We start from the raw sequence: 21,769 nt of genomic DNA on the forward strand, positions 1-21,769 counted from the left end.
GATACAAGGTACAAGCACTGGAGGTGCAGATTGAGCCGTCTCTGCTGTAGGCACATGTCTGCATCCTAGGAAAGTCTAAGTAAGGAAAAAGAGCATATCAGATCTCCAGATCCACAGATACTAAGAAGGTAGCGTTGTGCATAGCAGGCCTGCACGAATTGATAATTGTGAGCTCAAGGCCACCTCATCTCATGTGCCTGGAACAAACAAACCCCCTAAGCCGCCAGGCTGTGTATCAGACCATCTAGTAATGTAGCTATTCTCTACGCCGTGAAGCAACCCAAGCGACATACGACAATGCAACATAAATGAACACCCCTCGTTGCCCATACATAGCCAGCTGTAAAAGAAACGGGGCTTTGCCTCTCCTCTTTCAGTCGCAGACGCCATTTAAACACCAGAACTCCGATAGATACCCTTAGACTGCTAATATGAATCCTTTATTTGGACGTTCGAGCCGTATGTCGAAGCATAACAACAGAGTAACTATAAAATTTATGTCAGCAGCTCAAGTCTCAGTTTCAGAAAGAGGGTGTGAATAACGTACGAGATAATGCCGCCTACTGCAACGAAAACGCCGACAATAGACTTGTCCCCGGCTGACCGCCCAGAAGTAATCCAGCCGAGAGCAATAATGAGGCAAGTTTTAAGATGTCCCACCACTGTACTTGATACCGGTCCTGTTTGGCCAACGATGAAGAATTGTGACAGGTTAATCAAGGCGGCAAACATCCCAGACTAACTACCGTTAACACATAACTTTGATCAATGCCACTGTATGGACTCACCATAAGTATCATAAGCCACCGATTGAGAGGGACCTGCGACCATGTGGGGAAAGTATCAACAAAAGGGATTACGTAGAGTAAGAGAAATGCAGAAACCGGTGCTTGGTTGAATAGTAGCTGCATGCTCGATATTTTTAGTTTTCGCTGATAGCTCTTGATCCAAACCGTATAAAGTGAGGATGCGAAGATGCCACAGAAGGCGAAGATAACTCCTATGCTGGACGTTGTCTTGACATTTGCATTGTCACTGGGTAGCGAGTCATAATACGATACGACGCCAACCCCTACACAAGCAGGAACAAGGGCCACAATAGCATCTCTAGGCAGCATTGTGTGGTATAAGAAAAAGTCTATAGAGGCGACGATTGGGGTAAGCAATATGCGCGCAACCTGATAAAAGGTGATAGAGGAGTACGCTAGCGAGAAATTTGGCAGGATCACGTTTAACGACATAGCGATAGACAAGGGAATAACCTCTCGGATCGTTGTCCTTCGTGGGACAAAATAGGCAAACTGAGGCCGCGAGAGGGTATATAGCAGCAACCAAGTCATGAAGAAATGGAAGGCCGCAAATGTCAGTTGCGCTAATTTCAGCGACTGGTCGGAGAAGATGGCCTTGTTCGTAAAAACCTAAGTGGGAGTCCAAGAGTGTTAGACATATATATGCAATCACCTTTCAGTCAATGAAGAATCTGGATGGGGCCTACAATGCCAATAGTGGCCAATGTGTTCACCACGATCCAAAAGGAAGCCCGGATAATGCCGGTTTGCGAATGCGGAGTTGGATCACGATCCTCGATCATATCCTTCTCCATCGGCGCCTCCTCATCGTCGTGCTTTCGTCCAAGATCACCATGATTGATACTGTTGAGGACATTCGCATGGTCGCTGTCCGTGCCTTCGTAGCTACTGGTCCGCTCATTGCCGGCTCGACTGGTCGCTCGTGAGGACGTGGCTGAACTGCTCAAGCCGCTACGGCTGTGGGAGAAGGTCATATTGGATCGTGGGTGGCATGGGAGGTCATTGAAGTTGGGCTGTGATGATCGTGGACAGAAAATCAGGAGGTGTTGTCAGGATTTTGAACGGCGGCGTGCTATAATTTAGACGATCAAAGGGCGTGGGTGCCGATTCGGAAACTGGCACTAAAGAAGGGGACATCTGGTGCTATGATTCCGGGACGGGTGAAAAGCTGGTAGCGGTCAATTGTACATAGGGATAAGTTCTGCCACGTTGAATCAACCGAGAGACTTAGGAAGGGAGGTGTTCTACAGGTTGGTCATTTTCCACCAAGTTAGTGTAGATGAGAAAAGCCATGCGGTTGCACATGTTAGTATGATGTTACCTTAGGTAGTTAGACATGTTTGGGACAGCTGTTTGCCGCTAGTTGAACGGCAGATGGCACCTCTGACCGGGGTCCCTCGGTACCCACTGATCCACTGGACGTGCAGATGACGACATGGCTAGCACCTAGCGGCGGCTTCTGAAGAGCAGCCGAGAGCGGCGTCAAGGTACGGACCAGATACGGACGGTCTGGGACTGGTAGCCGGCTCGGCTGGTAGCGTACTGGTCAGGGTTCCCCGCGAATCTGCCGCGAAGCAACTCAATGCGGAACAGATCGGTTTGTGGCGCACATGATGGACAGGCACTGGCTGGAGACAGCCGATTCTTTGAGACTCGCCTGATCACAAACTATGCTAGGGACTGTGAAGTTACATGCAGGCCTCCGTTGGCGAGATCGATTTAGATAGTGTGGATGAGAGAGTCTCCGTTCAAATACGTCTGACAAGGGAGCACAACCGAACTCTCTGCAAGCGTGACAGTTTATCGGCCGAGTTCTTGAGACGCTGCAAGTGTTGAAGCATTGGCCTGTCTGGCCTGCAGGCGTAGTACTTTCAGGGCGTTTGCTACATGCAACCATGAGTGAAGAAGAGTAAAGGTAGATGCCTAGATAATTCTCGATTAGTATCGTCAAAAGCAAAGGCGTAGTCTTGAGGCTCTACGTGCTCGCACGGTATGACTAAGTAAGACTGTTCTCTCTTGGGATGAAGTATTTAAATAACCTACCTAAATTAACTAATTAGGCAGTCTCGTCATTCAGCTCCAGGTACGACTCTCAGCTAGCCCTACGCCCTTACGCAATTCTGGCTCTGTTCTATGAACTCTTGAGAGAGTGTGTAGCATACCCCTCGTTTCATCCAGGGGTTCACAGAGAGCAAACACGGACGTGACCTTTTGATTCTGTCCGCTCTCGGGCCAATACAATCTATGCACCGTGTGTTCGCCGTCCCTACGCCGGCATCAATAGCGTTATTTGTCCACTTACAGTCGGTTGAAGTGTACTACTGCGTGCTTGGTCTTACTATGCATTAAGCTACCTATCTGGATATAGAACATGAGTCTCGGCGTTCAGTGTCGGACAGATGTGAGGAGGTTTTCGTGTGACCGTCCATTGTGCCACTTACATAGCACTGAGCAACCTAACTGTAGCAGTATCGCCGAGACTAATGTCTGACAGGATGATGAATGGAAACTTACATTGCACAACAGGGGCTTTGTGTTTGATTTCTGTGATCCGAATCCCCTCCTTCCCCCACCATGGCCCTCCGCTGAAGGATTAGTGATCCTGGGGATATAGTCATCTCGGAAGAACGAGTATACTGCCGAGCTGCCTCCCATCTACAAAATACGGGTTTCGACCTCGGCACTCTTTACTCCAGTAATCGTAAAACCAAACACAACGACAAGTCGTGAGGCCGTCCATGATGTATTGTAGGATTCAAATCGTATGTTATGCCCCCGCTTCTATACCTTAGGTAGGTACGCACACTCCATATAGTATGTAGGTAGGAGGTATGCTTACGTGACAACTCAGAGGTTCAGGGGTCCGAGATGCTTCGATACCTACATATGTACCTACCGGTAGGCACCTAGCTACCTAGGTAGGTACTCACTTAGGTAAGGTAGCCTGTCCATCTTGTGGATATTCAAGTTAGCAATGCCTATGCCCATTGACTTGAAACACTTGACTAGAACTACCTAGTACTCATATTATGCAAGTACTAGTAGATATCTATAGCAATTAGGTACGTAGCTAGGCACTCGGCACTGTTGCTGATACCCGTGTACTCTAGAGTTTACCTCATCCCATACGACAGCGTCGCTTCGTCGCGTAATGGTAACACATTGGGATGGAATGCAGTCATGTGAGTTGTGCATATTGTCTGTACTTTGGCAACTCTTACGAAATAGGTAAGATACGGCGTAAATTTATGTGGAGCCCGCCTCGCACTAGCTAATGTCCACTCCCGCAGCCACACTAAACGACTACCTAAACGAAGCAGGTGCAGGTGCTAAGGCACAGGTAGATAGCGCACCTGCCTATACTATTAGTACTTACATAATGTAGTGGTTGGTTCCTTGAAGAATCCTGGGCACATCATACGTACTTTGCAGGTTGTGTATACGTCCAGTTATTGGCCATGGCCGGTGAGCCATGAGAGACCCAATTTCTAACTCTCCAATCATCTTGACTCAGTGCAACGGCCTCAGAATCTCCTGATTAGCTACTTGGACTCCCAAATTATATGAAAAAAACAGCCATTCATTAATTCCTTGTTACCAGGTGTTCGTGGAACTTCACCTCGCACAACACTTGAGTTGTTACGAGCGCTAGAGATGACTATAAGAAAGATCACCCGGTCAGGCCCTATCGCTACATACATATAATCTTTCGAAATTCAACGGCATAAGATATTGCTTACTACCATCCTACATATTCCCTACCTGTATCCCTTCATACCCGGCGGGCGTTGGACAAGGTTGTCACTGTCACCCCTTGTTACGTGCCGCAACGTGACCGACGGATCGGCATATGGGACATCTGACGGCCCCGAGGGATTGCCTAAGCAAGCTTTCCTTACGAAAGCGAGCGTCTTCACTTACCACACACTTTCGACCAGACTGTCCTGCTTTAAATACCCTACAACTTGTCTTAAGCTCTGAAGCCCGAAGCGTTTAGCACTCGGTTTTCAAACCCGACGTCCATATTCTGCCGTGTCCTCTACCCTCCCTTATCATGACAGCTTCCACCCATACAAACGGCACCAATGGGGTGCGCGGTAGGTAGACATTGCAACTTCTAAATCCAAAATCTCGGCTGACTGAGACGTCTCTAGCTTCACCTAACCGCAGAAAACAAAGTCGGTTTTTCGAAGACTACGGAGTGTGGAAAGAGGCGCCTGTTCTGGTCGGCTCGACCAAGTTCGAGCCCTTACCTGAAGTCAAGAATATCATGATCACCGGAGGCGCAGGCTTCATGTACGTCTGTCCGGACACAGGTGGCATTCAAGACTAATGAGATCCGCAGCGCTTGTTGGCTTGTTCGGCACCTCACATTGACCTATCCAAGTGCCTATAATATCGTATCTTTCGATAAATTGGATTACTGCTCCTCATTGAACAACACGCGCATGCTCAATGACAAGAAGAACTTCACGTTCTACCAGGGAGACGTCACAAATCCATCAGAGGTTCTTGACTGCATAGAGCGTTACAACATTGATACTATCTTTCACTTTGCCGCGCAATCCCACGTCGATCTAAGCTTCGGCAACTCCTATGGGTTTACACATACTAATGTGTACGGCACGCACGTCATGTTAGAGAGTGCGAAAAAGGTCGGGATCAAACGTTTTATCCACATCTCAACTGATGAGGTATACGGGGAGGTGAAAGATGGCGACGATGACCTTCTGGAAACGAGCATCCTTGCCCCAACTAATCCCTATGCTGCAAGCAAAGCAGCCGCTGAGATGCTTGTCTACTCATACATGAAGAGCTTCAAGCTCCCAGTAATCATCGTCCGAAGTAACAATGTCTATGGGCCCCACCAATATCCCGAGAGTAAGTATCTGAGGCTGATTGTGCTCTGATGATCCGTAGGCTTACATGCATTTGCATAGAAATCATCCCTAAGTTTACCTGCCTGCTAAATCGACATCGGCCGGCTGTTTTGCATGGTGACGGTAGCCCCACACGAAGATACCTCTTCGCTGGTGACGCGGCCGATGCGTTTGACACGATTTTGCATAAAGGTGCCCTTGGCCAAGTTTACAATGTCGGGTCCTATGATGAGATTTCCAACATTGATTTATGCAAGATGCTACTCAAGGAGATGGGCGTTGCGCACGACGAACCATCAGAGTTCAGTAGATGGGTCAAGTATACACATGACCGACCTTTCAATGACCATCGTTACGCTGTTGATGGGACCAAACTTCGTCAACTTGGCTGGGAACAGAAAACAAGTTTCGCTGATGGCTTAAAGATCACAGTTGACTGGTATACGCGCTTCGGTGAGGAATGGTGGGGAGATATTAGCAAAGTACTTAGCCCCTTTCCGATCGTCATCGAGGCTGAAGTGCATTCTGATAAGGAAGAGATCTGTGATGAGCCTGTCACAGCTAAGAAGCGAAAGGTCTCAAACTAGGCGCTACCGATGCAGCTTTTTGAGATGACTGAGGGTTTTATCTGTCTCGCTCGTATTATTCTAAGAAGTCGGCATACAAAACACCCTGGTATAAGTGGTCATAGAATGAAGGGTATCAGTCATGATGCTCTAGAAACTGGGCTGGGCGATAGACCGGGTAGCTGCTTTACGATAGACATTTGCCATTCAGCATCAATGTCACGAACATTTACGAACAATGATCTTTATCCCCATCTGTGAAGGTGGGTTTGACAATGAATTGGTGAATGTCATTGAAGGCTAACTTGACCAGACATAATCGGTAGGCCCCTAGTGGTGTATAATTGTATGTGTTAGCATGGCTGTCGTTAAGGTATAATACTGGGTGCATTTATTCGGCGACAATTTACCCTCTAGGTTGATCTTCGACCATATCTCAAGTTAGCGGTATGGGAGACTCAGACCAAGCATCAAAGCCTCGGGGCTCGACTATCTAAGTAAATCCCTGTCAGATCCGTCAACAGGTCTTACCATGAGAAGGTTTCTACAGACTGCGTGTGTAGATTCTATAGCTACCTAGATAGGTAGCCACTTATTCGAACACTACCTAAACACGCATGTAACTTATAGCGGTTGGCTTATAGTGACCCTAACGGGAAGTCGAAATGCACCGTAGATCCCAGAGACCACGTGGCTGCTGGTCGCAGTAGTGGGCTACAGCAGCGTTGCCGTGATATATTTTCGTGGAATATGGAAATGCGTAGAGAACTGCGTGCGAGGAAGCTATCCCGGCCGACGATATCTCGTGATGCTCTATTGATAGCGTGGTGAACCAGTGTAGATGTCTAGATGACGAGTTCACATAATCAAGCGCCGCACGCTCATGCCGACAAGGAAGAGGCGCCGAGGGCGCGTACTGGTGACTGGGTAGTTGCTAGGTACCTTTTGATAGTCTAATCATATACCTAGCCATGCTTCAAATCCTCATACCGTCATCATTTAAGGTTAACTCGGTTAACTCTCTTTATCCTTCGTATTGGGTACAGTAAGTAGCGCAATGTAGTGCAATGCAGGCAGGGATTCGGACATGCTTACTTAGGTCGTTGCTGTCACGATAAGATCATTTTATTCTTTCTCTCTGTATCTCCAGATCTGTCTCTGTCTCTGTATCCCTCGCGTTAACACTTACCTAGGTATTTTATGATTACGCATGTACCTACTCTTTTCAAGAAGCCTCTATATTTCGATCAAAGCTTCATATATCCTCAAAAGAAAATAGCTCCATGTGGCACCACACCTACTTGATTAAGTACCACCTGCTTACGTGTATGATGAACATGGCTAACTAAGAACTTGCCTGCCTACCTACCTATATGTACATACATACTTACGAAGTAGTATTATAACCTTTAGGTACATAGAGTACATATACCTACCTACCTCTTTGTATGGGTGTGTGCTAAGTACCTAAAGTACCTAAGGTGCCTAGGTATGTAGTTAAATAAGGCTACCTACCTCCTAGTATACCTAAGATAAGGCTCCAATGTTCTGCCCATGGCGCAATGGGCTCTTAGGCAATGTGACCCTACCTTGCACTTGCACCCTGCACTCGCATTTGCATTGCCTACGCTCTGGGTTAGTGCACTTCCCGGGATGACACCAGGCCGACCAGTCGTCCGCCCTGGAGAGCTGAATGCGAACCGCTCCTTCGTTTGAGGATGCCATTACTACTACAGTAGGTACTACCTGAGTCCCAACGGGTATGTCCATGAGGTTCCCGACGCTACTGCTACCTCCGTACAGCGACACCCGCCGTCCAGCCTACCGGTAGATCCATCTCCCATTAGAAGGAAACCTACCTACATACCATACTTACCTACTTGTACACCGTGATCTATACGCGCGCTAGGTGCACTTGCGCTATCCACATCGCCTTCACATCGTCTTCATTTGCCTTGGTCTCGAGCGACGAGTCTCGCTGTCTTCTATGTCGTGACCGCGTGCTGCCCGCCATGGGAGCTAGCACAAGGCACAAGTTTCGTCGGGTTTTTAGCGCACCGGAAGGATACAGGATCAGTGCTGTTGCTCTACGATCCAAGGAGCGGTAGCGCCGTCTCGTAGGTTGTAGCTGAGAGACGACCCGGCTGTTGTCCGGCTGTTGTAGTAGTGTCCGCCCACCATGGCGCCGCAATCGTACAACTCCTGCTCCGATGATTTCAGTGCTTCGACTCGCCCCGTCTCCGAATCCGCAGTGCCCGAGTTAGATCCTGACCTATCTACAACCGACGATGTCACGAGCGATTACCTCAGCACCAGGACGAGAAGCGTTCTAGGGCCCGTGATCGACCAAGACGATGGGTTTGGATCTAATCCCTTTGATACAACATCTATTTACACGCCCAGCCACTTTCCCACCATCTCTATCACGTATCGCTCTATGGATAGATCGTGGGAGGATGCAGAAACAGTGTCAGCAGACCTTCCACCTGGTAACAAATCAAAATCCCGCATTTGACTAACTCTTCATAGAAACTCGACTCGGTCGATAACCGATTTAGATGTAGACTATGTGATGGAAAATGGACGACGGTACTGTGGGCCATACTACATGCCAAACGACGAGGACGAACAGGTGCGGCTGCAGCTGCTCAATCAGGTCTATTTGAAGGTTTTCGACGGAGAATTGACAACTGTGCCTCTCGAAAGCCCGACAGCGATTCTTGATATCGGCACCGCCGTTGGTGAGTGGGCGATCGATATGGCTGAGATGTTTCCCGATTGCGAGGTCACAGGGACCGATATATCTAACATATTCGAGCGAAGGGTACCACAAAATGTGTACTGGGAAATCGATGACGCTGAGTTGGAGTGGGAGCGGCCACCAGATCATTACGACCTAGTTCATCTCCGTGACATGACCGGCGCATTTGCAAGCTGGGAGTCTATTTATCAGTCTGCCTTCCAGTGCCTGAAACCTGGTGGGTGGATTGAGATACTAGACTTCGATGATAAGAAAGGGCTTCGCGACCTGTTTTCCTATTTTGAGTCCGATTCGTTGCTTTACAAGCTGGCACAAGATCTTCAAGAAGCCTCTGTACTATCCGGTCGTTCGCGAGGAGTTGCACACCTGGAGCCGAGGCTACTGGTCAACGCTGGCTATGTTGATGTCAACCTCACAGAGTATTCAATACCACTCAAGACACAAGATGGATCGACAGGCAAATTCTGGTTATTATCTTGCTTGAACGGGATGGAGGCCGCGTGCATGCGGTTGCTTACGAAGTATAAAAACTGGAACCCCGATGACATCCGTTTAGGCTGCGAGATGGTTGGGGAAGAGCTGATGACTCTCGCTCAAGATCCACAAAGGGCGAAGACATTTGTGGTGAAGCTTAGGGTGCTGACTGGGAGGAAACCCGGCCATCATGTTCGCTGGCCACCTACAAGCCTGAACGAGCTTGGAAGCACGGCGACATTCGGTGAGGGCCAATTTGACGCGCATGCCGAACGTATCCACGCCTCTGATGACCTGAGGAGAACGTCGATCAGTTTGAGACATGGAGGTCAGTTAATAGTGGATGATGATGATGAAATACGACCCACCGCATCTTCCATCCACGATAGAGCCCAACATTCCAGTGTCATGGATAGAAACGACCAGTCACTGACGGCTTCTACTGGGCATGGTATTGGAAATACAACAGAAGATTGGCTACGAAATGTGGACGTCGATCAGTCTGATAATAATATAAACCATGATGAATACACCGATACCACGACGGACGATACCATGATGGAAGAGAGCGAAAGTGGGCGCGAGGCATCGCGCAAAAGTATGATAAAAGGCAGGCCATTATCTAAAGCTTCGGCAGGTACAACGGAAAACGAGAGTTCGGGATCGCGAGAGCCAGTAACTGGACGTATTTTATCAAGCGTGGGCAGCGCTTCTCATGGAAGCGGGCCACATTTATAAACAGTTCTGTACTTAATATTGGAATTATTCTCAAAAGGTTGATGAGATTAACGTCAGTAAGCGACATATACCCCTATTATCAACCAACACGATACCAGTTATATTGGTAATACAAGTCACTTGTACACGCGGAAGGTCCTCTATTTCTTGTATTCAACTCAAAACTGTATACCAATCAACAGGTTGAAGAGAGGTCTGATGTACTAAATTGAAAGTTTTCAAATGCTTTTCTTGTTTATGTTTATCTCTATACTTCTGGGCTAATATGGTGTTGGCTACCTTAATTCATTCGTAGAAAAGGACATTGTAAGTATTTAGAACCGGTTTAGGAATACCTAATCCCCTGCTTATTTAGCAGTTGCAACCATACCTACCTTAAGCTAAATAATCAGTGTCTCTGCCTTCATTCGGTGTTTTAAGGAGCCTACTTAGTCATGACTTGACATATGTTGACATTGGTTGACACCTACAATTCATTTCATTCTTGGAGACATAATTCATGCCTATGATGTCACGGCGCGGATGCCTGAGGCCGCTTCGTTATATGCATACCTACCTAGGTATACCTACCGTGTACCTGGGCGCCTAGAGACCTACCTAGGTTCTCACCTAGACAGGGCTTTGAAGGTAGTCAGTTACTTACCGACATACCTAGGTAACCTTCAGATGCTCACATTTACTACTTATTGCTTATACAAGAGCTCTGGATTTGCATCCCCAGACGACTGGGCTTTTGGCGAAGCACCCCAACACTCCAGGATGCTTACATAGGTCATCTCGATGGCGCTTGACCCGAACGACGGCTTCGCTGCCGCTAATGGCGTACAGCTCAGCGACGGGAGCTTGCCAATCTTCGATATCGAGCCAGTTCGACTGCAATTCTCCATTGCCGCCGATTTCGTCGCTGCCCAGGTTGCAAATAACGTTCTTGTTTTGGCTCTCTCGAATGGGCGCATACTCCGCATCGACCTGAACAGGCCCGAAGACATAGACGGTAAGCCTTACGGGTGGTACCTCGAGGGTTTATGCAAGAGATACTAAGGCATTGGCTGAACTAGATATTGACCTCCCCAAACGTGCTTCCGAGGTGGGCGTCATTTCGCGCATGTTCCTCGATCCTACAGCCTCGCACCTCCTCATTTGTACCTCGTTGGGTGAGAACTACTATCTACATACTCAGTCGCGCCAACCACGCCCGCTTGGCCGCTTACGCGGTGTCGCGATTGAATCTGTGGCTTGGAACCCTTCACTTCCTACCTCTACAACCCGCGAAATATTGATTGGTGCTTCGGATGGGAATATCTACGAAACTTTCATCGAGCCCTCTGCCGAATTTTACCGTAAAGAAGAGAGATACCTGAAGGCATTGCACAAACTACCCGACGGACCCATCACAGGACTATGGGCTGATAACCTGGGTGATAAGGTCGATGTCAGGAGGGTTGTCATATGTACACAGAGTAGACTATTCCACCTAGTTGGCCGTGTTGGGCGGAGTGGCCATGAAGGGAGCGGATCCATTTACACTAAATTATTTGATAACGAAGAGCCCGTCATTCATGAGATTGCACAGGGCTTAGCAACTGCTCCTTCCGCCCTTGCTATCTCTCCAGACCCCCCAGATTCTCCTTCATACGACGACACAGTGCCAGATAGAGCTTTTGCTTGGCTATCAACACAGGGGATTTACCACGGAAAACTTCTCACCACCTCAAGCGGCAACGACTTAGGGAACAAGGTCTATGCCGAAGCAAAATTACTTCCAAGGTCCCACATTGCATCAGCTGACACTTCCGGAAGACGTAAAAGCTCTACAGAGGTCATTGATGCCATAGTCTTGACGCAATGGCACATAGTCAGTTTGGTCGGCGGTCGTGTTGTAGCGACGAATCGACTTACAGACTCCCTCACACACGACCAGCAGATCCTTGAAGACGGACAGAAAGCATTAGGTCTCTACGTAGACCAACAAAAGAACACCTATTGGTTGTTTACCTCCCAGGACATTTTTGAGATTGTAGTCAGGGACGAAGATCGTGATATCTGGCAGATTATGTTGCAGCGGCAACAGTTCGATACTGCCCTGCAATATGCTCATACTGCTGCTCAAAAAGATGCGGTAGCGACAGCTTCAGGAGATTATTTGGCCGAAAAGGGGCTCTTCATAGAAGCTGCTGGTGTTTATGGCAAAAGCAGCAAACCATTTGAAGAAGTCGCTTTGTCCCTTATTGACAATGGCGAAAGCGATGCGCTCAGAAAATATCTACTTACGAAACTCACAACATACAAGAAATCTAACGTTATGCAGAGGGTGATGATAGCTACGTGGCTGGTAGAGGTGTTTATGGCTAAGCTCAATTCGCTGGACGACACTATCGCGGTAGAAGCAGAGGCAGCTGACGATAGACAGACAGCTCAGTCCCACCAGCAGCTTGTTGCAGTCCGAGAAGAATTTCACAGTTTTGTCGAGAAACACAAATCCGACCTGGACCGCAGGACAGTTTACGACATTATAAGCAGCCACGCGCGCGAGGAAGAACTACTATTCTTTGCAAACTCCGTCAACGATTACAACTACGAACTTTCGTACTGGGTCCAAAGGGAAAGATGGACGGAAGCTTTGAATGTGCTCAAGAAACAAACAGACCCAGACATCTTCTATCGCTATAGCAGTGTGCTCATGACACATGTAGCCAACGAACTTGTGGAAATCCTAATGCGACATACAAAACTAGAGCCTAGAAAGATCATCCCAGCTCTACTGGATTACAACCGAAACTTCAGCGGCGCGCTATCCCAGAATCAAGCCCTTCGATATCTTCAATACATCATAAACCAACTTCAATCTACGGATGCTGCTGTACACAACACACTTGTTTCCATATATGCTTCTCACGAATCTAAAGCTGAGTCTGGACTGCTTGCATATCTTCAATCACAGGGTGACGAGCCTAACTTTGACCCTGACTTCGCACTTCGCTTATGTATACAGCATAAGCGAACTCTATCCTGCGTCCACATTTACACCAGCATGGGACAGTACGTCCAGGCTGTAGATCTTGCTCTTTCTCACAATGAGATTGAGTATGCATCTATTATCGCAGATCGGCCAACTACAGACCCACCATTGAGGAAGAAGCTGTGGCTTGCCGTGGCACGCAAGGTGATATCTCAGTCAAACGGGATCAAAGCAGCTATCGAGTTCCTTAAACGGTGCGACCTTTTGAAGATAGAAGACTTGATACCTTTTTTCCCTGACTTTGTAGTGATTGACGACTTCAAAGAGGAGATCTGTGCTGCTTTGGAGGATTATTCACATAATATTGATGCTTTAAAGAAGGAAATGGACGAAAGTTCTCAAACGGCAGCCAATATCAAAATAGATATTGCGGCCCTTGATCACCGCTACGCAATTGTCGAGCCCGGCGAGAAGTGTTATGTATGCAGTCTACCTCTTCTCAGCCGGCAGTTTTTTGTTTTCCCCTGCCAACACGCATTCCATTCCGATTGTCTAGGTCGCAAGGTTCTTGAACAGGCCGGTGTGAGCAAAAGTCGCCGCATCAAAGAGTGCCAGATCTCTATCAGTAAAGGTCTCGTCAGTGGTCCTCAGAAGGATGCTATGGTCGCAGAACTCGATGCTCTTGTGGCCTCTGCATGGTGAGTGCCCGTTTCTCACAGCCGTTACCGTGGCTCTTGACAGAGAATTGTCTCAGGCTATCAAAGAACAGTGTTTGCTAATGAGATTGTAGTATTCTGTGTAGCGACTACGCAATCAAGAGAATCGACGATCCTTTTATCGGCCCGGATGACGATGTACATGAGTGGACCTTGTAACACGTATATACAATTTCGACTAGCAGCGCCGTGGAACGTGTCACGGTGCTATCATGCAAAGATAGTTCAACTAAGCGATAGCAATATTGGTAGAGTGTCAGCTAATTAACGCATGTAGGGGAAGGACGAGGCATGATGATGATGATGGTAGCATTCTAGGTTTCGCAACCTTGAGATTTATGTAGATACCCATCAGTTGCTAGGGGTCATTGTTTTCGATTGATATCTGAAGATGTGTAGCTAGGCAAGTGATCAATACTATTCTAACGGGTGGTTTTGCTTACACTTGTCCATGCAAGCGAGCAAAGTGTCCTCCTTCGTGCCACCAATTTCCAAGGCATGTCGTACTAGTTTGATCTATTCCAACAAGTCAAGCCAGCAGCGAGTCGTTCGTGTGAGACCTGCCTGTCTTGATCAATTTCCTGGACAGAAGGAGTATACAGCCCCTATTCTTGCCACGCGGTGTGTCGTGTCCATAGGTACCACAATGTCAACTGCACAGGAGTGGAAAGGATATTATCACGTCAAGAACTCCTGCGCTTTCCGCTTACTGTGTCCTCCAGTATACTTGAGAGATATTTACTTATTAGCCGCATCACCTTAAAACAAGCCCTATACTTAAGGCGAGGCATACCGTATCTAGTTTCACTACCATCCCATTCTAGTGGTCGAGACGCGTTGCTTCGTCTTGCCAGTTACATTGCGGTACACTTTCGTAGCAACACATAAGGCTACGGTTTTCAACGGCCATGACAGCACCGCTGCTTCCCCTTCAGTCTACTTCAGCAAACCGCTCGACGTGTCGCGTGGCTGTCGCTATCAAGTGTATCGGTGTCTTGTTTGTGCTATGGGGTATCGCTAGCTGGGTGCGGCTCTCAGGGGTAAGTAGACATATCGCTCCTTCTGTCAAGCTTCTTATTCTCTGACTCGTCCCATGTTCTCATAATTCCCATCCTTTCCGGACCTAAGATGCGAAGACTACGAGAGATCGAGAAGGGTAGATAACTGGTACTACATTTGGATATGTATGAGCTGACACAGTTACACTTTGCAAGCCTTTGATGGCCTCACCAAGTCCGCTCGACGACAACGGGACCACTACATTGGTTATAGATGGTGAGGTGGAGTATTTATCTTCTACCGGCCGGCCGGGAGCGCTTGAGAGCGCTGTGCCCGTCAAAGCCTCCTCGACCGTAAGGAAACATACGGATCGTGTTGCAGTGATTATTGAGGATAGGCCGCTGGGGAACCTGGTCCCCATTCTACGTTAGTAAACATCAAACAAACCACGCCCCTTGACTGGTCATTATCTAGAGTTTCCTCTCTCTGAAGCTTGGTGTCGAGAATCTCGGGCCGCTCGACTATGTTCAAGGCCATGGTGTCCCGAGATATACGACAGAGCTATGTTTAACTAATGCTCCGTTCGCAGTACACTTTCACTCCGTGCTCGGCCCCGAGTGGCCCATCATCCTATACACCTCACCCCCAACATCCGAGACGCTGCTCACCTCGGCATCCCTCGCGCGCGCAGTAGCCTCCGCGAGCATCGAAATCCGCCACCTGCCTCCCGAAACAACCTTCTCCTCGCACGCCTCCGTCTCGCAGTTCCTCACCTCCCGCTTCATATGGACCGATCTGGCCCCGTACCTCAAGATCCTGCTGTTTCAGACCGACAGCATCCTCTGTTCAGCATCACCTCGCCACATCGACGAGTTCCTGCCCTATGACTTTATCGGCGCGCCCATCCTTGCGCGCTTCGGCACGGGCTTCAACGGCGGCTTGTCCCTGCGGAACCGCGAGCTTATCCTGCGCGTGCTCGATCGTTGGGACTTCGCCGTGGATAGCGCCGCCGAGGACGCGCCGACGGAATGGAAGTTCGAGGATCAGTGGTTTTACGCGCGCATGCGCGAACTTGGGGAGGACCCAGAGTTGAGGGGCGAGTTGGGCGTCAGCGTGGATCTGCCCGATCAGCAGGTCGCGGCGAGCATGGCTGTTGAGACGATTTGGGTTGATGGTGCGAGACCGCTGGGTTTTCACCAGCCGCAACGATGGCAGAGCCAGCATATTGACGATATCATGGAGTATTGTCCCGAGGTGGGCATGATTGCTGGGTCGAGTTTCTTTGGTCGGTAGACGATGGGATCCTGCTCTGGAGATGCTTGCCTGTCGTTTTCTTGTATACGTTTAATGAGTAATTGGGCATGTGTTTATTGTTTCCCGAGTGAGCTGCTAGTCTAAACTTATCAAAGGGAATCAATTCTGATTTACAGTTTTCTATCTTATGACGCTAAGAACATCAGTGCTACTTGTGAGATATAGATGAGGTTTCGAATACTCCCATCTTGATCTAATTGGTCTTTTGAACGTATTACAACCGAGAACATACAGATCTTATTACTTATTACAGAGATTTAATGCAATTCTGCAATGACGTTCACTGTATGTGCTTTCAAAATGGCTCCGTTAATGCGTGTGCAATGCTAAACCACCCACAGGGTTTGTTCAAGCTATGGCTAGCAATCTTCACTGTTATGATTGAGAGATTGTCAGTTGATTACTTACCTAGGTAGGTAAGAACATGCTTTCGCGTTCGAATAGCAAATATAGCCACTCCGCTTTAGAAAAAGCATGTGGCAATGGCAAGGTTGAAACAGGGCCAACAATATGCCCAATAAACCAACGAAGCTGATTCATAATTAGAGGCATGTAGCCGGAGGATTTTATAATGTGATTTGACTGCTTATGTCCGGTAATTGGTTAATTCTGGTTTGCCTGTGTACCACTCCTGGGTCTAAGCGTTATGGCAGTCAAAAGTTATAATTTCGAAACCAAGAAAAGAGGATTAGCATTGAATTTTTTGTGCATTTAGAGCAACAAAACATTCCCGAAACCTCATTGTACATCACGGATGCAGATACAAGCTCTTATTTAAAGAGCGGCTTGCCAGCCGTAGATGTAAAAAGCTCAGTTGGGTCATTGTGACGCTGAATATCGAGCACCAATCGGACTGTTGCTAATCTTAGCTTCATGCATGAGAAGAAGGCGCTGACTTAATTGAGACCAGATATTGGATGCACGGGCAGGCAAATTGCCGGACTGGCATAGGCAGCGGACTCACTCACCCGACGACTGAGACAACCCGCAATAGAAGGCGAGAATTGAGTATCTCCTAAATGTTGACATATCCCATACATGGTATGCATAGGTTGCTAAAAACCCAAGGCGAATTACTTCCTTACTTACACCAACAGGCAAAAGTTGCGAAACACAGGATGCTTGGCGCCGATCAAGGGCGTCGCTGGTAGATGGGAAAGAGTGGGGAGCCTCGTAAACCTGGAAAACAGCTTACTTACCTACTTAGGTAGTCGGCAGTCAACCTATGGTCAAACGCTAATGATCGTATGGCCTGCTTGAAACGTCCATGAAGTTGGTTCTGTTAATACCTAAGCTTTGCGTACCTAGTGCAGTGTACCTTACCTGGAGTAGAGTAGAATCGGGGGATCGATGCTATACATAGAGCAACGACTTACATACATAGTACATACGCATATGCTCTATCCAGACTCTACCTACTTACATTACTGTAGTTGATCTACGGCCGGTGGTGTGGCTTGCCCCTGGTCGATCATAGTGCTGATGTATTATACCCATCTATGCAAGGCTCAGGGAGAGATGGGATGTGGTGTATTGTACTTGATATGTCATCGAGAGGGCAGAGATACTACATACTCATACTGTAGTCAGTGAAGTAAGTGTTGGGGTAAGTAGTAGGCAGGCAACATATATGCACGCTTAAGCCCTGCCTCACAGCCCAAAGGCATGAACCTAACTCTGGTGGTAGTTACTTCGTAGCAGTTAGTTGCGAGTACGGAACTACCAGTATTGGATATTCGAGCTGAAAACCACAGGTTTGGGGGAGGCTGCTGAGAGAGGAGCAGGGATTCATGGCTGAAATACTGTACTAATAATAATAAGACAACGCAGGGTCAGCTACACGTAGATAGGACACGTCCAGTTAACCAGAGAGAACTGCTGTAAAATACCCATCTGCACTACGTGTACACAACCTGAATCTTAGATGTTGCCTACCTGGTAGTAAATTCAAATATGTAGTTACCTCATGCGCATACCATGTACAAGTAGAGGAGGTAAAACAGGGGATTTCTACATCTTGGGTACAAGGTAAGTTGGATGAGACATCTGCCCACGCTGGCCCCAGTGGGTGGATACTGGTAGCGGCTTCGAGGCTTCTTCCACCAGGCTTCTTTGCCCCGTCTTTGCTCCGTCCGACAACCCCTTGTATCTGAGGTGGCCAGGGTCGTACGAAGTAGTGTACCTAGCTACAGTACATAGTACAGTACCATCGAAATATTTCTAGGTCGTATGAAGCACTGCCCAATTGGGCGAATAAGCGATGTTTCAGAAGCTTGTAAAAGGCCACGATTGGCTCGAGATCAGTGCAGCAGCACCACCAGCCATTAACGATAACATTAGGTACCTACCTACTGTAAGTACACTACGGCCTATCCCATAAGTGGGTATCTTGGAGTACCTACCAAATGGCTACTTATGTTCCCCGTTGATCGACCTCGAAGCCATGATGCAAAGCATCGTCCCATCTTGCCGTCTCCTTTCGTTCGGGTTCGGGCTGCTGGTACAAAGAACCGAGATATCACTAGACATTATGCAGATCATTGTCACTCTATGGCCCTTTTCAGTGGGCAGATTTCATTGTGCCTGCAATCTTTTATGAAGCAAACAACATTTCCCTCATACAACCTCTTACTTACCTAGGTATGTAGAGTACTTAGTAGATGTACCTATTCCTCCTACCCCCATACTCTACCTAGGTAGGTATCATCTGTAAGCAACTGCACTAGTGTTTGACTTGATACAACGTGCATTTAGCCGCATCTACCTACTAAAGTGTGTAGGTTTAACCCCTATAGAATGCATCATGGCTACTGCGATTTAGGACAAGACTAGAATACTGTAGGCAGGTCAACTCGTATGCATGACTTCTTTCCCTCCCGTATCTAATGGATATGGCACGACCACATGTATGCCTCTAGGTACGCATATACTATGTATGTGTATATATGGCTTTTAAGTAAGTATGTGTGCGCATTGTGACGGACGACAATTTGAGTGTGGAATCGTGGCTGGGGTCAGAAACTCTGATACTACCTATGTTACCTACTGTAACTTCTGTGCTAGGGAAAACGTACGAGGACATTAGGTAGCTCGGTACCCAAGTTCCAATGTGCCGAATCATTTGTAGTTTTGTTCCCAAGTAACAGATGTTGCGTCTCAGTAACAGTCTCCCTTCATTTCTTCACCGTTTGAGTGTGTCTTTACTTCGTAAGACTTACGTGTACGCTGTAACAAGGTTTGGCCTCTTCTCCCCCTCACAAGTGTAACCTACTTTAGGTATACGTGTGCGTTGAGGACAGCCGGCTCATCAATCTAATCTTCTGCCGTCTAGCTGGTTGCTCACACGGAACGCTTGCTTCGTTCCTGTCGAGCCTGTAGTAATGTTTACCGAGCTTAGTTCTACACTGCTCGCCACCGCGCGATGGGTTGCACGAAGCGGCAACGTTAGGTATGCTTGTATGTACAATCGCCTTGGAACAAGCAAACCTCTAACGACAATGTCCTGGTTAACCCTTACGTCGCCAAGTGTTGGTCTGAGTTTGTACCTCTATCCTGAGTACAGACATAAGTGCCGTAAGTAAATTAGAGCAGTAATGTACATGTGCACTAGATCGTGGGTGTAGATGATGGATACATACTTACAATACCATCTTATATCAGGTTAGCCTTTCAACTTTCATTCTTTCAGAGCAGACTCGAGAGCAAACTCAGAAATGGCTCATGAACAGCTAGCTACCTGCAGAGAACACTGTCACAGAACACAGAGCAATTAAGATTGCTTGATAAGGTCTGTTGAAGGGATCGATGCTAATTCGCCCAATTCGAAATTAATTTAGAAGAGGGGAATGCAATACTATCTATCTTATTCGCCCCCGACAGTTCTACAAGGACAAGCCACATTCCCTAAGCGTTTGTCTATGTTCGTTCTCGATGCCTGATTCTCATGCGATTGACAGAAAATAGTCAGAGGCCGGCCACATTACTTACGACCCTGGAGAATAAATATGAAGCACGCAGGCTGCATATGTATGTACCTAAGTAGGTAAGTACACTCGCTATCCTAGCTTGTATGCGTTTATGTAGCAATGGCGGGGCGCGCTGTTGTGGACTTGTAAGTAGAGGAAGCTCAAGCAGTACTGCTCAAGGCATTCTGTTATGATTTGAAGGGTATGAACCAGCAGTTGGGCCCTTTTTTTAATAAGTCCCCTTAACTGGGCATAATGATAAAGGGCGATAAATACATGGCCTTTTGGATCTTTGGATGCCCTTACGAACGCGACCAATTAACAAGTAGGGGGGATACAGGAGGAGTTTCTGGTGCGCCCTCCGTCCCTACCTAGGTACCTAGGTACCTACATACTGCCCCTACAAAATATACGCATAAGTGCATATACATCCCTATATACATATATGTGATTACCCTAGGTATTGCATATATATGCATACTGATATACAGATTCGATTATATGGTCTCCAGCTAGGTATATCATAAGTGCTTTAGGCATAATGGGCAGGCGAGGCAGGTACCTACTTGTGTTCCCGGCAGCGACTACAAATACTTAGCAGATACTTAAGGTACCTACCTGTACTTAAGTAGCTAAGCAGGAAACCAGGCAAAGCAAGCCAGGCAAGCAAGCAGGGAGCCTGGCCCCCACTAACGGGCGTTCAGATTTTCTGGTTTCCTCCAGTGCTCTCCCCATTTTCTCACGCCTGGTTTTCAGTGCTGAAGGGCTTCCCAGCGGCCAAGGTCCAGCCAAGATCACTTCTCCTGGACCTAACTGGAACGAACACCTCTCACACACCACACACCACCTTCTTACACCACCCTCCTCCTCCAACACCACCACCACCACCGCCGCCGCCATCACTCCTTCAACCTCCCCTACCCAAACTGCCTCTTTTTTTATTCCTTTCTCCAGGCTCTTCCTCCTAGACCCCCTCAGCCTCGACCATCCGCGTCACTAATGGAGCCTGTATATTGATCTCAATCTGTTTAGATATTTGTTGTGATTTCTTCTGCTTCTTCTGTCTCCCACATTTGTGGATTCAAATACCTAGGTTAGGCACTTCGCCTTCGAAGGGAGACGCCGAAAAAAAAACCCCGGAATCGCAACTTATCCCACACAGGTCGCCCTCGATTAGAACCACCGCAATACACATACTCAAGCTGTCGTTTTATCGGACCTATCTCGACACTCCTTCGATCGATTGCCCAACAACGATCAATCTTATAGCGTTGCCAGTAGCTATTCTGCGTGTTGCGTGCTCATCGCTCTGCGGATATTTTCTATCTGCTCACGATCACCTCGCTCACCACATTGTAATACCCCAAGGGGAAACCGTGGGATCATATATTTTCGAACCTCAGCGCCACTCCTTTCCAGAGCATTTCTTCTGTGCACTGCGCGAGACGACGTAATCGAGCCCCCACCCACCTCCCATTTGTCGATCCGCCGAAGCACAAACAGGGAAGCTCGTGCCAACTTGACCACAGCGCCAATTTCGACTGATTCTCTGCTATATATCACAGAGCGATCGGCTTGCCCTATATCA

At 47.8% G+C, this 21,769-nt stretch overlaps 5 protein-coding genes across 5 annotated transcripts; 4 read left to right on the plus strand and 1 right to left on the minus strand.

Moving 5' to 3' along the window:
* Positions 1 to 254: 254 nt before the first annotated feature.
* Positions 255 to 2,130, minus strand: F5B22DRAFT_166641 (uncharacterized protein). Its single transcript, XM_047969294.1, has 4 exons — positions 1,496 to 2,130; positions 789 to 1,418; positions 548 to 738; positions 255 to 486 (listed from the first exon to the last, which is right to left on the minus strand). The coding sequence occupies exons 1-4, from the start codon at positions 1,781 to 1,783 to the stop codon at positions 441 to 443; spliced, it is 1,155 nt and encodes a 384-aa protein (XP_047835942.1). The 5' UTR covers positions 1,784 to 2,130; the 3' UTR covers positions 255 to 440.
* Positions 2,131 to 4,166: 2,036 nt separating this feature from the next.
* Positions 4,167 to 6,857, plus strand: F5B22DRAFT_586524 (dtdp-glucose-dehydratase). Its single transcript, XM_047973556.1, has 5 exons — positions 4,167 to 4,906; positions 4,964 to 5,105; positions 5,155 to 5,690; positions 5,750 to 6,518; positions 6,569 to 6,857. Exons 1-4 carry the CDS (start codon positions 4,864 to 4,866, stop codon positions 6,274 to 6,276), a joined length of 1,248 nt encoding a protein of 415 aa, XP_047835943.1. The 5' UTR covers positions 4,167 to 4,863; the 3' UTR covers positions 6,277 to 6,518; positions 6,569 to 6,857.
* Positions 6,858 to 8,434: 1,577 nt separating this feature from the next.
* F5B22DRAFT_633036 (uncharacterized protein) lies at positions 8,435 to 10,228 on the plus strand (the record flags this gene model as incomplete). Its single annotated transcript, XM_047976780.1, has 2 exons — positions 8,435 to 8,724; positions 8,785 to 10,228. The coding sequence occupies 2 exons, from the start codon at positions 8,435 to 8,437 to the stop codon at positions 10,226 to 10,228; spliced, it is 1,734 nt and encodes a 577-aa protein (XP_047835944.1).
* Positions 10,229 to 10,579: 351 nt separating this feature from the next.
* F5B22DRAFT_166720 (vacuolar protein sorting protein-like protein DigA) lies at positions 10,580 to 14,350 on the plus strand. Its single transcript, XM_047969295.1, has 2 exons — positions 10,580 to 11,222; positions 11,287 to 14,350. Exons 1-2 carry the CDS (start codon positions 11,009 to 11,011, stop codon positions 13,887 to 13,889), a joined length of 2,817 nt encoding a protein of 938 aa, XP_047835945.1. The 5' UTR covers positions 10,580 to 11,008; the 3' UTR covers positions 13,890 to 14,350.
* On the plus strand, positions 14,351 to 16,391 carry F5B22DRAFT_166721 (uncharacterized protein). The gene is made up of 3 exons (XM_047969296.1): positions 14,351 to 14,943; positions 15,118 to 15,328; positions 15,492 to 16,391. The coding sequence occupies exons 1-3, from the start codon at positions 14,812 to 14,814 to the stop codon at positions 16,193 to 16,195; spliced, it is 1,047 nt and encodes a 348-aa protein (XP_047835946.1). The 5' UTR covers positions 14,351 to 14,811; the 3' UTR covers positions 16,196 to 16,391.
* Positions 16,392 to 21,769: the final 5,378 nt, after the last annotated feature.

Source organism: Xylaria bambusicola (assembly GCF_022495145.1).
Source record: "Xylaria bambusicola strain CBS 139988 unplaced genomic scaffold F5B22scaffold_2, whole genome shotgun sequence".
NCBI lineage: Eukaryota > Fungi > Ascomycota > Sordariomycetes > Xylariales > Xylariaceae > Xylaria > Xylaria bambusicola.